The 15173-nt window shown below is 38.7% G+C and overlaps 1 protein-coding gene across 2 annotated transcripts in view; it reads right to left on the bottom strand.

Moving 5' to 3' along the window:
* Positions 1–637: 637 nt before the first annotated feature.
* Positions 638–15173, bottom strand: part of epha7 (eph receptor A7) — an 80112-nt gene continuing 65576 nt past the window's right edge. The window contains exons 9-17 of one of the 2 annotated variants that reach the window (XM_087852645.1): positions 13007–13062; positions 9331–9456; positions 8685–8885; positions 8350–8411; positions 7915–8124; positions 6895–7044; positions 2485–2678; positions 1693–1848; positions 638–1178 (exon numbers count right to left, since the gene is read on the bottom strand). In XM_087852645.1, the coding sequence (XP_087708771.1) occupies positions 1064–1178; positions 1693–1848; positions 2485–2678; positions 6895–7044; positions 7915–8124; positions 8350–8411; positions 8685–8885; positions 9331–9456; positions 13007–13062 (1270 nt within the window). In that variant the 3' untranslated portion in view covers positions 638–1063. The remainder of the gene's footprint in view (positions 1179–1692; positions 1849–2484; positions 2679–6894; positions 7045–7914; positions 8125–8349; positions 8412–8684; positions 8886–9330; positions 9457–13006; positions 13063–15173) is intronic. The other variant, XM_006796249.3, reaches the window with a different exon arrangement.

The raw sequence follows: 15173 nt of genomic DNA, 5'->3' as shown, positions 1-15173 counted from the left end.
ATTGAAGTGCCTAAAATAGTGGCAATACTTAAACACATTTTAAGGCAGTATTACGTCTCGTCAATTTTTGAACGCACTCGCAGCTAAACAATTCTTCAAAACAACCACTATGTAAAACATTTTAGGCAAAATGATGGCAAAGCACAGCTGCAACTCCAATACAATCTTTCAAACGTGCTGACACATTCTACTCAACAACCAAGTGAAGCTCTGTATCCCATAGTGAACACTAAGGGAAGGATAGATGAAGGATATTGCTACTCTGATAGAAAAAAATTCTGGTGATTTAAAGAACAGTTTGCTTCCTGCATCTCCATCTGTGCTGCACTCATCAGAAAATTGTTTGCTAAAAAAATGCTGAAAATTTGAAACCAGGTCAAGAACCCACTCCAACAGGCTGCAAAACAAGCGTGTGAGGATAACATTTTCACTTCAACAGCACATGAAGGAAAACAAGAGTCATTGCAAACAGTCCAGTACAAAAAGTACTTTGAAATCTGCACCTAAAAAGTTCTGTCTCTGTTTGGATAAAAGAGTTACCCTGTTGTCACATCCAAAGAGGAGAGGAAAAAGAACTTTTATATGTGCCAAAACGTGTCATCGTGGCAGACACAAAGAAAAACGACCCCCCCCCCCCCCCCCCCCAAAAAAAAAACAACAACAAAAAAACAACTAAAACCGCTTCAAGGTGTTGTAGTTCGTATAAAGGAAATCCTTAGACAACGTGTGCACATAAAGAGAAATATAAGCGGCAAACTCCTTTCCAATGCGCTGTTTGATATGTGGTTTAGTTTGTAAGCGCTTCTACAAAAAGAAGGGAAAAATACATTTGTTTCATCCAGGTAGTTTCTTTTTTGTTGCCGTTTTTTGCCCTTTTCCTCTCTTTAGTGCCCTTTAAAGAGGCGGACCACAATCATTCACTGAGAAACAAAGGAATGATTTCACTCCAGGCACAGCCAGAAGAGTCAGACATCATACGTCTGTTTGCTTTGACAATTATTCCATTTATGTCCCAAGTCAAGTTTTGTTCTCGCCCTCTCCGAAGGCAGCCCGTCAGAGATCGTCACACCTGGACACCTGTGCCGTGGAGGTGCAGCATCTGGGCTCTCATAGTCTGTATGCTGCTCATGATCTTTTTCTGATGGCCCACCAGAGTGATCCCCAAGCTCATCACATCCCTGGAAGAGAGGACAACATTATGAGTCAGTGCACCATCACAGCCTCAGCTTTTCCATTATTTTGAGTATACAGCTAAACACAGCAGGCTTGTTTATGAATCTTAATAATGAATTTTCACAAGGTGAGATAGCAAAACCCATAATCTAAAGTAGTCTTTTTTTCCCCTTTGGGAAGTTTGGAGCTCTTTTTATGGAAATGTACTTGGTAATGAGTTTATCAAGATCACAGGTAAACAATATGGAAACAAAAAAATAGGCATATTCCCAAGACAATGTGGTTCAGAAAAAGAACTGGTTTTTCTTGGTGAAATAAAAGCTAGTATTAGCCACTTTATGGTGGGTTACAGAAACTCAAAACACATTCTAGCAACAATTCTACTTCTGAATACAGCTGAAGCTTTTACTCAAGGACAAGCGGAAGTAATAAAGTGTAGAGGAGAGCACAGTTTAAGCATAGTTGGTTTTAATGTTCCCTACTAATGCTTAAACCCCTTCGGGTTTCCTATCTACTCACTCGATTGACATCCTGGCCACAGATTCCAAGGAACTGTAGCCAGCTGCTGTGAAGTTGTCTCTATATCGCTCCATCTTGATGGCTTCCAGCCACTCTCCCACTGAGCGGAAAGAAGTGAAGTCTGGTGTGCTCTGATCTAACAGGGGACTAATTGGTCTGTGGGATGAGCACAGAAAAATGGTTAAGTCTTATGCAAAAAGGAAACGTTAGGCTGAAAACACAATCAAACAAGAGATGAGACAGAGCGGTGACCAAAGGCATCCAGCAGTGCAGTAAATTATAAGCAGGGGAAAAACTTGCTGATTGGAGGCTTTGGTCGATAAGAATATCACAAATAGATGTTGCATTCCATGCTCTGCTTCTGAAAAATGTTTTTGTCAATATCCTTTCGATCTGAATAGATTCCCAGGAACATACCCCTTACAGTCTCTGTACAGAAAATGCTTTTTAACCAGTTATAACCTCTGAGCCTCATCTCACAGTGGAAAGCATGTTCTGACTGCGAGAAGAATTCATTTGACAAATGTCAGAGTGAGCTCCGGAGTTCCCACTGCACTCCAAAGTACTAGAAACTCATTATAGAGATTGATTTAAAAGCCCTGCTATTGACCATAAAGGCATGAAAGCTGCTTTGGGCTATCGATCCCCCTGGATTTATCTTTCATCTTTGAACTTGAGAGGCTAAATCATCCACTGGACACTCTAGATCATCTACCAGTGTGATAAGTTGAAGTTCTATAGATTATGAAGCCTACATTTTATAATAAATCATTAGGGGTCTTATTTCCATACCTTGTACACGTTCCCACTGGGGTTTTCAGTGTGTTAGGGTTACGTATCATCTTATCAAGGATGCCAACTATTTGATCAAATTTGGGGCGTTCGGCTCGGTCTTTCTGCCAGCAGTCCAGCATTAGCTGATGTAAACCCGGCGGACAGTCCATGGGGGCTGGAAGACGGTATCCTTCCTCTATTGCCTTAATGACCTGGAAAATTTAAAACAGACGAAGAAAATAGCATCAGCCTTTGGTATCATCCTAAATCAAAAAAAAAACCCATACCTTTAACCCATACCTCAAACCCTTCAGTCTCAGCCTAGCTTTTTGCCATTTAACACCAGCTTTTAGCATCAACCTAATCCCAACCTCCTGCCCTGTACTCTCACTAACAGCGTTGAGTATCATTTGAAACCCTTCAGAGTCCAGTTTTAGTTTCACATTAACTCTAAACCCTAACCCACAACCCTTTAGCATTAGTCTATAGTATAATATTACCACAAGCCAAGCTCACTAAGCTCTTGGTATATTGCAGTATTGTACCTTAATTATGTCATGGTTACCTAAAACACTTAGACCTGAGAAAAAATTGTCTATCATGTGCCAGCTTTGTTACAGTCAATGGGATAATGAGGATTTAATGCAGAACAATTTAGAGTAGCTACAAGCTATAAGCAGCATCATTCTGCTATATAACCTCTTTCTGGAATGGTTAATGATCTCAAATTCTATCTGTGGCCAAGTGTTTTCAATTTATGTGCAGACGATTGTCACCCACCTTGAGAGCTAAGATACCGTAAACTTAAAGCAAAGATTTTTAAAGCAATGGGCATCTTGTAGATAGACTTGACCTTTACCAAAGATGCTACATAATTAGTATGTGTATTACTAGGAGATATTTGCATGTAACTTTTTGTAGGACCTGGGATATCTTGGCCTTTAAAGCATCAAGGAAGATTATCTTTATTTCAGTCTGTCTCCCCCTCGACTTTATGGAAGTCTAATACTAAACTCACTAATTACCCACTGAATAGTTGGCCTTATCTTGGTCACATTTTTCACCAGTTTGAACTGAAATCTATGGACACAATGGCACCAATACTAAACAACTATTTAATGTATAATTCAAGCACACACACAGATTGGGTTTAGATTAGGGTGGGTGGGGGGTGCTGGATAATTTTATTCAACTCATGAGTACTATTCCTCGTATCTCTAAACAAAGACCTCTTGTACAGTATATACCAATAAACTGAAAAGAACTTCTGCAACATTTTTTGACCTAATTTACACATATCGTTTTATGCAGAGTTAATAAAAAGTCAAGGTTTTTAAAAATTGTAGGTGCAACAGGAACATTATGCAACAAGCTCTCCTTCCTTTAATGTTGAGATGTTTATATCTCTGCATATATTCATCAGCTATTCTTGTCAGGACTGCTTAGACGAGAATGAGTCATGGAGGGAACCAGTGTCAAAACACTGAAACCGTTGGGAAAAATGCAAATAATGTTCTTCCTGTATCCCTGGAGGATGTTTGCTGACATCTTGACAAAGTGAAAAAATTTCTGACATTGATGTCTGTCAAGCAGCAGACGGTCAAAACACCACATATCCCACTTTCACGCCCAGCCATCTTGTTTAGCATTTCTAACATCTGATTGTTCAATCAGCAGGCCTCTGCTTTGGAACGCAGCAGAATATTAATCATATTTAGCTACAATGCTGTGGGTGCTAAAACAGGAAGCCATATAGGAATCTTAAAGCCAGAACTCACTCGCCTTTCACTATCAATCAAAATGTGTCAAGTGTCTGAGAATAAGGAACAGCTTCAAATGGTCTGGCACTGTTGGATTATCTCAGTGGGAGTTGGCAGGAAAGAAGGCAACAGCACTCAGAGAGCTGCGGGTGAGTCAGTCATTATAGCAATTTGTGACATTTGTAAAGTGAAGAGTGGGATTGAAAAAAAACCCCACATTTGTTCATAAAGGTAGAAAAATGTGGGTAATGTCCAGAGTCAGGAAGATGACTTGGAATTTACTTGATGGTGAGGCTGCAAGATGGGTAAAAGAATGAATCATGATTACAAGTCTCTGGTTCATGAGTCAAGTTAAGTGGTATCCCTCTGCACTTTAAAAACACATGTGTTAGGAGTACCCTACAGAGCTTTGCGATCTTTAGCTCTGAGACACTGAGTTGAATTACATTAGCCTTTGTTTTAGACCGCAGTTCTTGTGGCTTCAGCGCAGGGAAATCTTTTTACTCTACTTCCTCTTTTAATTTGGGATGCTTACAAATGTGTTCATGTTCACATTTATTTGATTTTTTTTAAAAAAAAAGGTACAGTGCTCATTTAGTAATTAACGAGGACACCAGTGCATCATATAAATGTGCTTTGATTTAACCTTATAGGTTAATTTTCATCCGTTTTTCCTGGTTGCTCCATAACATTTGAAACATTCAAAGGAAACTTAGATGGGGAAGTATTTCTGCTTGGATTAAAAAACTGAAACAAATAAGTGTCAAAAATAATTACATAACATAACATAACATAACAATTGCAAACAAACATTAACTACATTACAAAGTTCAGAAGAACAGTCAAAATCACATTATTAGAATACGAAGTGATTGATAAACAGGCACTACTTCAGGTTATGAAAGCACACTTGACTGTCCAGCAGCAGCTGTTTTACGCATTTGATGTTGCTGTTCCTTAGTTCCTTTTGTCACCGTGTTCCAGGCATACACTGGTCTAAGAAGCTTGGAAAGAAAAGCGTCTGGACTTCTTTAGGTTTCTTGAAGACATTTGATGTTTCATCCGAGAACCGTCTTCAGTTCTAAGAGCAAATGGTGGAGAGTCCCAGATTTTAAGCCCTATGGGAGTGTCTGCCAAGAAGGTCACGGACCCCCCCTCCCGTCTTCAAGAAACTTAAAGAAGTCCAGATGCTTTTCTTTCCAAGCTCCTTAGACTACGATGACCTGGATGACTGAGAACCTTCATAGACATAGGCATACACTGCTTGATGAGAAAAGGTCATCTTAGTGGTTGTTATATTCTATATATAACTATATAACTTTTTATCTAAAAATCATGGCGTCAATAGATAAATTGATCTTGTGTAAGTGTATTCACAAGTTTTAAAACTTGTGTAGTATTGACTGCCAGAGTCACAGACACTCAATGTCTGGGGTGACAAGGTACTAAACCCCGAGTGGCTCATGACTGGAGTGTGAGCAGGTGATAGATGTAGAAAGACCATGCTTACTTGAATGAGACATGTTATATAAAGCACATTGAGTGCTCAAGTTGAGTAGAAAAGTGCTATATAAGAACCAGTGTGTGTTGTGAATTTATTATTATGCCAATATTTTTCTATTCACTCACTAATAAGTCATCATCTTACTACAAAAACTAACTTACAGAGTTTGCAGTATAATATAACCAGGGGACTTAGGAAAGCTAGACAGATGACTGATTGTATAACTTCCACCAGGTCACCAGCAAACCACTTAGTTGGTTGGTTCTATTTTAGCCACACACTTCTCAAGTACAGAAGATATTACATTTCAGCTCAGCTCTCTTACTTGAAATTACTTGTTGACATCTACAAGGCACAAACTACCCGAGTATTGCTGCAAACAGAATACAACAGTTTTCACAGTAGTTGTAATACTGCTGAGATGCATAGGCATTTATGTTTTTGCAGGAGTTCTTTAAAATTTAAGCAAAGCAAATGTCTTTGCTCTCATTGCTGACTTGTTTGCAGTGTAATTGGTTCAACACTGCTAGTCACATTGGTTCCCATTACCATAAGTCATTATAAACCTTTAAAGACGTTTGAATCAAAAGCATTTTGCATGACAAGTGTTTTCCACTCCTGTTATTTATATTAATAACACCACCAAATCCATGCTCTCAGGGCTTCATTTCAATGCATGTCCCACTTCAGGCTTGTTTCTCCTTCAAATGGATTCAAGCAGCATGATTATAGCAAGACTTCTTGAACTAATTAAGCCCAAGGTTACTGTCAACGCAGAGCTGCTCTCATGAGGATCTTGTAAGAAACCTCAAAAAAGAATTGCGAACCAGAATTTCTGTCTGTGATTTTTTTCAATGTTTTAATGGGAGGACTTTATTAGTCATAATTAAGGGTGAACTTCTGGGGAAATTGTCATACTCTGACAACTCGTATCTGGCTTCAGATAATATTTTGTGAAATAGTAGTTTTCATTCAAGAATCTGATTGGAAGTAATGCACAGCCTTCAGTGCACTGAGACCCTTAACACTGGTTTATAATTTGGGTCACTTACATTAATAAGATCTAATTGTGACTATCATTATTATTGTTATTACAAGTGTTGAAACCAGTGAATGTGTTTTCCTGTCAGTCATGTTATGAACGTACGTCCAGAAGTAACTTACATCTTGGTTGGACATGTCCCAGTAAGGCCGTTCTCCATACGACATAACCTCCCACATGACAACACCGTAACTCCACACGTCACTTGCAGAAGTGAATTTACGGTACTGGATAGCTTCTGGTGCAGTCCACCGGACAGGGATTTTTCCACCCTGTTCAGTAAAACAGTATCAAAAGATTTTTATGCATTTTTCAGTTATATGCAAAAATACACATAAGACATAAAACAGCTTTAGCAGACTTTTACCAACTTTTAGTTATTAGCTATAGGATTTAATAGCTACTAAATCCTTTATCAATGTCATAAAGCTTAGTGTAAATAGTTGGCTGGTCTTGCTCTTTTGCTTCTGAGAACCTTGACGAAAGTGCATCCATTCTTCTTTTTACAATGTAAAAAAATGTAATGCAAACTTAATGTTTCACCATTTTTACTGTTTTGCTGCTTACAAAACTGATGTCAGCTGAAAGACTACACACTTGAAGTACTGGCTTGGTATTTTGTGGAGTTGCAATTGAATGTCCATCATATATTCAAACCACCCTAAATATTACATTACACATTTTTATCTTTTTCTTGAGGACATTTCCAGTCCTTCCCTTCACCATAATGCTAATGAGTAAAATCCATTTTTAGTGTTGCCCTTTTACAATTTTTCAAATTAATCTGATTCACTTTCAGGGTCTCTTGATTATTGAAGAATTCAGGTTGTTCCCTGTTGTGAATTTGCCAGATGGCCACTAATAACAGCATTTAAAATTCCTGACATTTTAATGATTTTCATTTATATAACAGTTATAATTGAACTCTAAAGCATTATTAAATATTCAATTTTAATGACTTACACCTTTAAAGCATTCCAAAAGACCGTCCTGTTAGGAAGTTGTGGTAAAATACACCGTTTCACATACTAAAAATGGTGTAGAGTAGACTGGTGCTCACTCTAACATTCACAAGCAGTGACTTGATTAGAGAATTCAGACAGGGCTCTTGGTGGGGAGAGCAAGTGCTTTAATTGACTCACGGTTGTTGTGTAGACAGCCTCGGGATCGTCGTCTATCACCCTCGACAGGCCGAAGTCAGACACTTTACACACGAGATTGCAGTTGACCAGGATATTCCGTGCAGCCAGATCACGATGGACATATCCCATATCGGAAAGGTATCTCATTCCCGCTGCTATACCCCGCAACATTCCCACCAGCTGGATGACTGTGAACTGGCCATCGTGTTTCTGCATGGCACAGTAAAACACAGACAGGTCAGCCATTTTCACTGACCATGATGGAAATGTAGGTCACAGCACTGCAGCAGCTTCAGCACAAGATTTATGATATTTATGCACTGCACAAATTCTGCTGCAGACTCCCCACTCTCTGAGACACTTTCCAGCGAACTGCAGGGAAAAGTTACAAAAGATGCCGCTCAGGGCCTTCTGCACTTCGAAGGTTATACTTACCCTGAGGAAAGCATCTAATGAGCCGTTCTCCATGTACTCGATGACAATCATGACTGGTTTTCCTGGAGAAATAAAAAAGAAAGGGGATTATTAATTAACACCTACATTTTATTTGCTCACAAAATACTCCCAAATAAAAAGCAGCTATTTTTACATTGCATTTCATTTAATTAAAGCTCACCATCTGCTCCTTTTATTACTGCACCTAAATGAGGAAATGCGGCTAATTTCATGTGGTACGTCAGTCGAACTTTGCCAGCTAAATCTATTCTGATGATGCAGGTCTTACAGAATGTTTGAACTCCTTCATTTAGAGTTTTAAACATTGTGTTTACCTCTCGTCACGACTCCCTCCAGATGAACGACATTAGGATGGTCAAATTGTCCCATAATGCTGGCTTCACACAGGAAGTCACGCCTCTGCTTCTCAGTGTATCCCACTTTGAGTGTCTTGATGGCAACTGACACATCCCGTTTTCCAGGCAGCTTCAGTCGGCCACTGCACACCTCTCCAAACTCTCCTGCGTGAGGTGAAACTTCATGAGTGAGGTGGAGAGGGGGTACAAAAAAACGAAGAAGCAGCACTTCAAGATGACAAATTTATTAGTGTATTTTGAGACAAAGCAGCTGTGCAGAGCAGGAATACAAATTGGAGTGTGACACCTTGTTATACTCAGGGGAATGCAGCCCACAACTATAATAAGACATGCTAGAGATGCATAGATACTGTCATTGACCGCCTCTGTAAAACCCATGTGGCAGCAATTTTTCAGCTGTGGGTAGCGCTGTGATTGCCTCTACCAAATGTAGCCCACACATTAATTGCAATGAACTTTTTTCCCCTCTTTGCAATTGCTCCATCAATACACGATGCATAAAGCTGTGTCCCCATTCAAGGTGTAAATATTTGGTTGTCAGTGTGATATACGAGAGCACCGACTGACTAAACACAAAGAGCTGAGAGACATGGGATGGGCTCACCTGCTCCAATAACCCGCTCGATTTTAATGCAAGAGGCATCCAGCTCCTTGGCAAATTGATGGACAGCCCTGTTCGGGTCCTCGTAGGTTTCGGGGTCAATGTAGGTTTTGGTGCCTGGAAATTTAACTGTAGAAAGGTAAGAGGATTACTGTTAATGATTAAATATGCACACTGCGCACCAGCGGGTGCTTGACAGGCAAACGATTGGTAAGGCCAATGAGTCACAGGGAATCGCTGAGCAGTCAGCGGCTGGTGTCAAAAAAGGGAAGCTAAGATTTGAGTAACCTGTGCGTCGTGCTTTTTATGAGGTTGTCGGTTACATTTCACCTCTCTGCAGAGACTCCCTGAAAAATAATCTGTCCTACCGGCTGCATTCAACTCGGTGCTTTTCTATCCATGATATCATTCTATGGATAGCGGGGTGTTTTTATGTGTGATTGAGTGGGTGCGGGGCTATCCCACTCTTAAATCTCCCATCAGATTGCTCACAACAATAAGCTTTAGAGCCAACAGTGAGCATGTTTTGTTTTGGGGGGTTTTGCATGTATTTGAATTTTTTCTGCAGTTGCAGTTTCTGCAGATATTGGTTTTCAGGGTTCAGGAATTTATCAAAGAAATTTAAGTTATTTACACTTAAGGACTGTATAATTTGCAGACTGATAAGCAAAGGTGTTTATTTATGTATTTATTTTATTTATAAGGAACCCCATTAGCTTCCACAATAGTGGTCTTTCTGAGGCCCAAGCGATGAAGTATAATCTAATACAGCATTACACAGTAAAAAAGTAGATGAAAAAATATCCACATCATTTGGCTCTTACAGCCACAGTGAGGTTTTGTAATTGTAAAAATATATGTTACAATAAATATATGTTATTGATATTTCCATATCAATAACATTGAGGCACAATACACAAGAATCAAAAACAGGTCACAACACTGGCCTCTTACAATATTTACAATAATTGAAAACCGTGTAAATAGACTTAATTTTTTTTTTTTACATTAAGAATAATAGCTTGTTCTCTAATTGCATAAGCCAGTTTATTCCACGTAAAAGATGCTCTAAATATCACAGTTTTTCAAAACGTTACTTTTGGCTTGAGGAATTACTATATTGCGCTTTAGTTAAAAATCGTATATTTCATCTGGATACTGCAGCTGAGCAGAGAAAAAATGTGGTGTGTTTAACAGTGTTGCTTTCTTTATAAATAAAAGTAAGCCGTAGTGTAATTTAGCTTGTACTGGAGGCAAAAAAAGTTTATTATGCATTTGATCCAATACTGGTAGAGCATGAACATCCTAACACTAATCTGGCTGCCTTACTCTGGACTAACTGCTGACACTTCTGTTTAGACCTATCACTGTCCTAATGCTGATATCCATGTTAAAACGTTTAATCTTTAATTATGATGGATCTCAATTTTGTAAATTTTTGAACGACATCTTATTGACTTTACCTGTGACCAAATGGATTTAACACTGAGGTCTAGATTTAGCACTACATATCTCTATTATAGCCCTAATCCCTAAACGCCCTTAAAGGCCAAAAATTGCATATTCTACCACAAGTTAAGGATTTGGGATTAGGGCCATCATTGATAATTAGAGTAACAGTAAACTTACCAAACCATATGTTAGAAATATAAAGGATGTTTTGTAAACAAATGTAAATAAATTTGTTTTTGTGGTAAATTTATTAAACAATTTTTTAGAGAAGTACTTGGGTTTAGAGGTACGTCAGGTGATTAAGGAACTTGGATGATAACCCAAATCTAAACCCTTACCACCGGACTTAAAGAATATACTTAGGTAAGTTACTGAAACTGGACCACTTGAAATAAATATCTGGGTCTTCAAGTAGGTCAAATCCAACTACATATAATGTGTTGTTTCAAACTAGCTTGCTATGAGCTGTCTAATTTCATATAAAGTTCCCATTTCAAATGCAACTATACCATATAAAGGTCACCCAAACCACAAATAGACATACAAAGACGTATTAATATTCTGAAATGAGTCTGCCCACCTGTAGAAATCTTCTAACAGTATGAAAATTGTGAAATATTTAAAAAAAAAAATGCTCATCACCTTTTGCTTACATAGTCTCTCCCTATAACAGTCTTAATGAATTTCTGCTGCTACCCTGACAACTTGTCTCTAGGCTGGAAAATCAGTCGATCAATTTTTGTTTTGATTTGACAATGCACAATGACATGCTTTGAAAAAGACAATAGAAAAGAACATCAAGGAAAGATGAGATGGTAAAGAACTGATGCAAATGAAACATTTTCCATCACAAGAAATGAATGAAGCTAAATGAGATTTTGAGACAGGTTTGCTACTTTTGTTAGACTCTGGCACCCTAGGCATTTGGGAACGTCTTAAAATTAACTCTGTGCAATTTCCAACATCAATGATAAGGGAACGGTTCATGAATATCCATTACGTAAGACAGTTTGTTGGAAATAAATCAAACAAATCAAGGTTAGGGAGAGGACGGGGGCATGGAGGGGGTTACTATTTCAAACAGCTCTCCAAATTAACAGTAAATTACAATATTATGCACTATTAGGTTAACAGACCACTTCTGGGGGTTGTTACAGTGTGTATTTGAAATTTACACTGATAACAACATAACCTGTCAACTTTAAAAATTTAATGAGACACTACAGCTATAAGACTCTGGTCAAAAACAACACAACAGCACAACGAGCACATTCAATCGGAGAGACAATTATTCTCTGAAAAGCAGTCTATTCAATGCACCAGTGTAAATACAGCTAAAGCATTGTGCTCCGGCAAGGGGACACCAGCAGCTGAGATTTCCCTCGACTTGCTCGGATAATTGCTTCGTCCATCCAAGACGTCTGGGATCTGATAGGAGATGTCTTATCATGACTTCCTCGCCTCTTCATGGCAGACAAATTGGGTCTACATGTTGGATTTATGTGCTATCTAGCTTCTCTGTCACCCTGGAAGTCTCCCGTCATTTGATATTGCACAGCAGATCTGTCCATTAAGCCCAAATCTAGCATTGTTTGTATTTTCTCCCAGTGCTTTTTCCCCTGGCAGGTTGGGTTGAGCTGTGATCTGTTCAGGTGGATCTATCAGATACTTAGCAGTAGCCAACCTAGAACTGCTTCTGCTCTAGCAATGCACTTAGTGACACCCTTGACCCTTTGTTTCCAAATCAGCAGTTTGCCTACAGCGCAGATCATTATGGTTCCACTTGGGAAAGCTGTCTGCAGCTGGAGCTCCAGGGTTATTATTAGGGGTGGTGTATCAGTTTTAAAAAATACCTAAATGATAAAAGCAGCAGCTACAACTGTGTGCACACCAAAAACCCTGTCAACCACTAAAACCACCTGCCTTATGGTTACATTTTTAAAGGACTCCCTTTTGTATGCTTGTTAGTCTTTTTATCCCTGCCTGGCAGCTGTCAGATTCATGTGTTTTTGGCCCCTGACTTCTTTATCTCAACAGGCTGAGTCTAGCAAATCAGCAACAGATTTTGCTTGATAGATAAGTTGGGATGAAACAGTCATGCCTCAAAGTGCTAAAAGATTTTAAGGCCTAGACATCGATGCAATATTTGTATGTGTGTGCGTGTGTGTATACCATCTACATACAAGTGCTGTAAGTGTGTTTGCGGATAAGGAATGCAGGCACTCACACTGGAAGTAGAGCTCCTCATCTCCCTCCTGATCAGCTTTGCTGTACCCGCAGTGCCTGTACAAGCGGAAGACGAAGAGAGCAGCAGAATCAACTGATTGTGCAGAGGAAATAAATGCCCTAATTTACAAGAATTTTAATGCAAGACAAATCCCTCAAGGAACCCAGCTGAGCAGCAGGAGCTGTGAACCCAACAGCCTCAACTAGGAAAAGTAGCTCAAGCATCTAATCATGTAAGATATCCAATAATACATGCACTGTAAAGTACTTTTCAACACGTCTTGCAATATTAACGTGTTGAAGGTTCCCTTAAGCGAGTGATTTGCTGGACAACGCTGGTCTTTGTGAAAAAAGGTGAATGACATAGGAAGATTAAATAAGCCACAAATGATGGACATGCACTTACTGTGGATGAAAATGCTCACGTATGTAGCAAAGCATGTCTCCTTTGTTCCTACTACATGTTTTAAGATTCAAGAATTTTTTCTGTCTAAAGTGAAGTATTTTGGTTTGTCTGTCTCCAAATTCAAGGAAGACTTTTGATCTTTTTGACATGCTTTATCCAGAAATGGAGTATGCTACTCAGAAATGGTGTTAGATGGTCTTATTCACGTTATGTATGTTGTGAGTAGGTTTAAGTGGAAATTATTTGTCACACATACATAGTAGGACATATGTTGATGGGACATTCTGAGCCTTAGCAGTCTCATAAAGCTTGTATTGTTTGTCGCTTTTTTGAGACGAGAGATATTGAAGGAGCTTACACAGAACATCCCAAAGTAAAAGTACCAATTTATGTTGTGCACATGGCATGTTCAGCAGAATTCTGTGGAGACTTAACTACTTAACATTCCACATCCACATCATGTCTTTTATCCTGCCTTCCTTCTCTCTCCCTAACTGGGCACGGCAGATAGCTGCCCCTCCCTGAGCCTGGTTCTGCCGGAGGTTTCTTCCTGTTAAAAGGGAGTTTTTCCTTCCCACTGCCGCCAAAGGGCTTGCTCATTGGGGGTCATATGATCGCTTGAGGCGACTGTTGTTGTGATTTGGCGCTGTATAAATAAAATTGAATTAAATTGAATTGAATTAGCATTTAAAAGCAAACCTCTTAGGCCTAGCGGTCAGGCTGCATTTCAGGCAACTACTAAAAAAAACAACACAATTTCCAAAACAACAGTTAGAGCTCCAACACATAAACATTGGTACCTTTTAAAACAAGTTTCAGAGACTTGGAGGTAGGGACCTATGCTACTATCTGCTCCTCAAATAGTTCAAAATTTAAATAATTCATTAATTGCAACAACTCTATAATGATATTTTAGTTAGCATGTGGCAAAGACGCAACTCTGAAGATGGTGTTTTATACAGTGACCTGAAGCAGCGATTATTTATGTATTTATTTTATTTTATTTTATTTTTTATGCTTTTTCTTATACAAGCAAAAGGAAAAAATAATTATGCTCTGTATCTTGTAAAACACATATTTCTAACAATGTGACTTACTCATCGGTATGTTTTCATATATCGTATATAGTTAAAATAATGACATATGACTCGACTGAAGATGTATGAACTAACTAACTTCATTAGTACTTAATAGTATGACCAACAAAGTTATAATAATTAAAAAAATATTTTAAAAAGAAACCTTTAGTTTTGCAAGCAATGGGAGATGCTCTCATGAATATCATTTAAAGGTTTAATTCATTTGCATCACTAATGTGATGCACACAGAAAGGGTGATGTTACCACAGTTAGAGCTCACTTTATTAATGTCATGTAAAATCATGCTGATTCTACCTGTGAGCGCTGAGCCACTTTTTTTTTGACACAAAAAGCCCACCTTGGATTAGAATGCTCCGATTCTGATGAATCCATCATGAATCATGGATGAAATTCCACTTGTATAGATGAAAACAGATGAAATGTGTGAGGGAATGGTGATAATGACAGTGGACTAGGTGCTTTGTGATGGTGGAAAAAAACATCAGCACCATACTTCATTTTGCCCTCAGGATTTTTCATACACTCACACACAGGAATGCAGAGCCAAAGCTTTCTCATTTTTGAGTGCTTGTTTCATAATGGTACTGCAAAAAATAGCTTAAAATTTTGTTTAGAGTGAAAAAAAAAAGAAAAATGATGCCTCATAGCCCATTAGCACAGCA

This window comes from Neolamprologus brichardi, chromosome 15, assembly GCF_056152115.1.
Source record: "Neolamprologus brichardi isolate AB-2024 chromosome 15, ASM5615211v1, whole genome shotgun sequence".
Classification (NCBI taxonomy): Eukaryota; Metazoa; Chordata; class Actinopteri; order Cichliformes; family Cichlidae; genus Neolamprologus; species Neolamprologus brichardi.
Note: the sequence above shows the minus strand (reverse complement) of the source record. Positions and strands in the feature narration are given on the sequence as shown.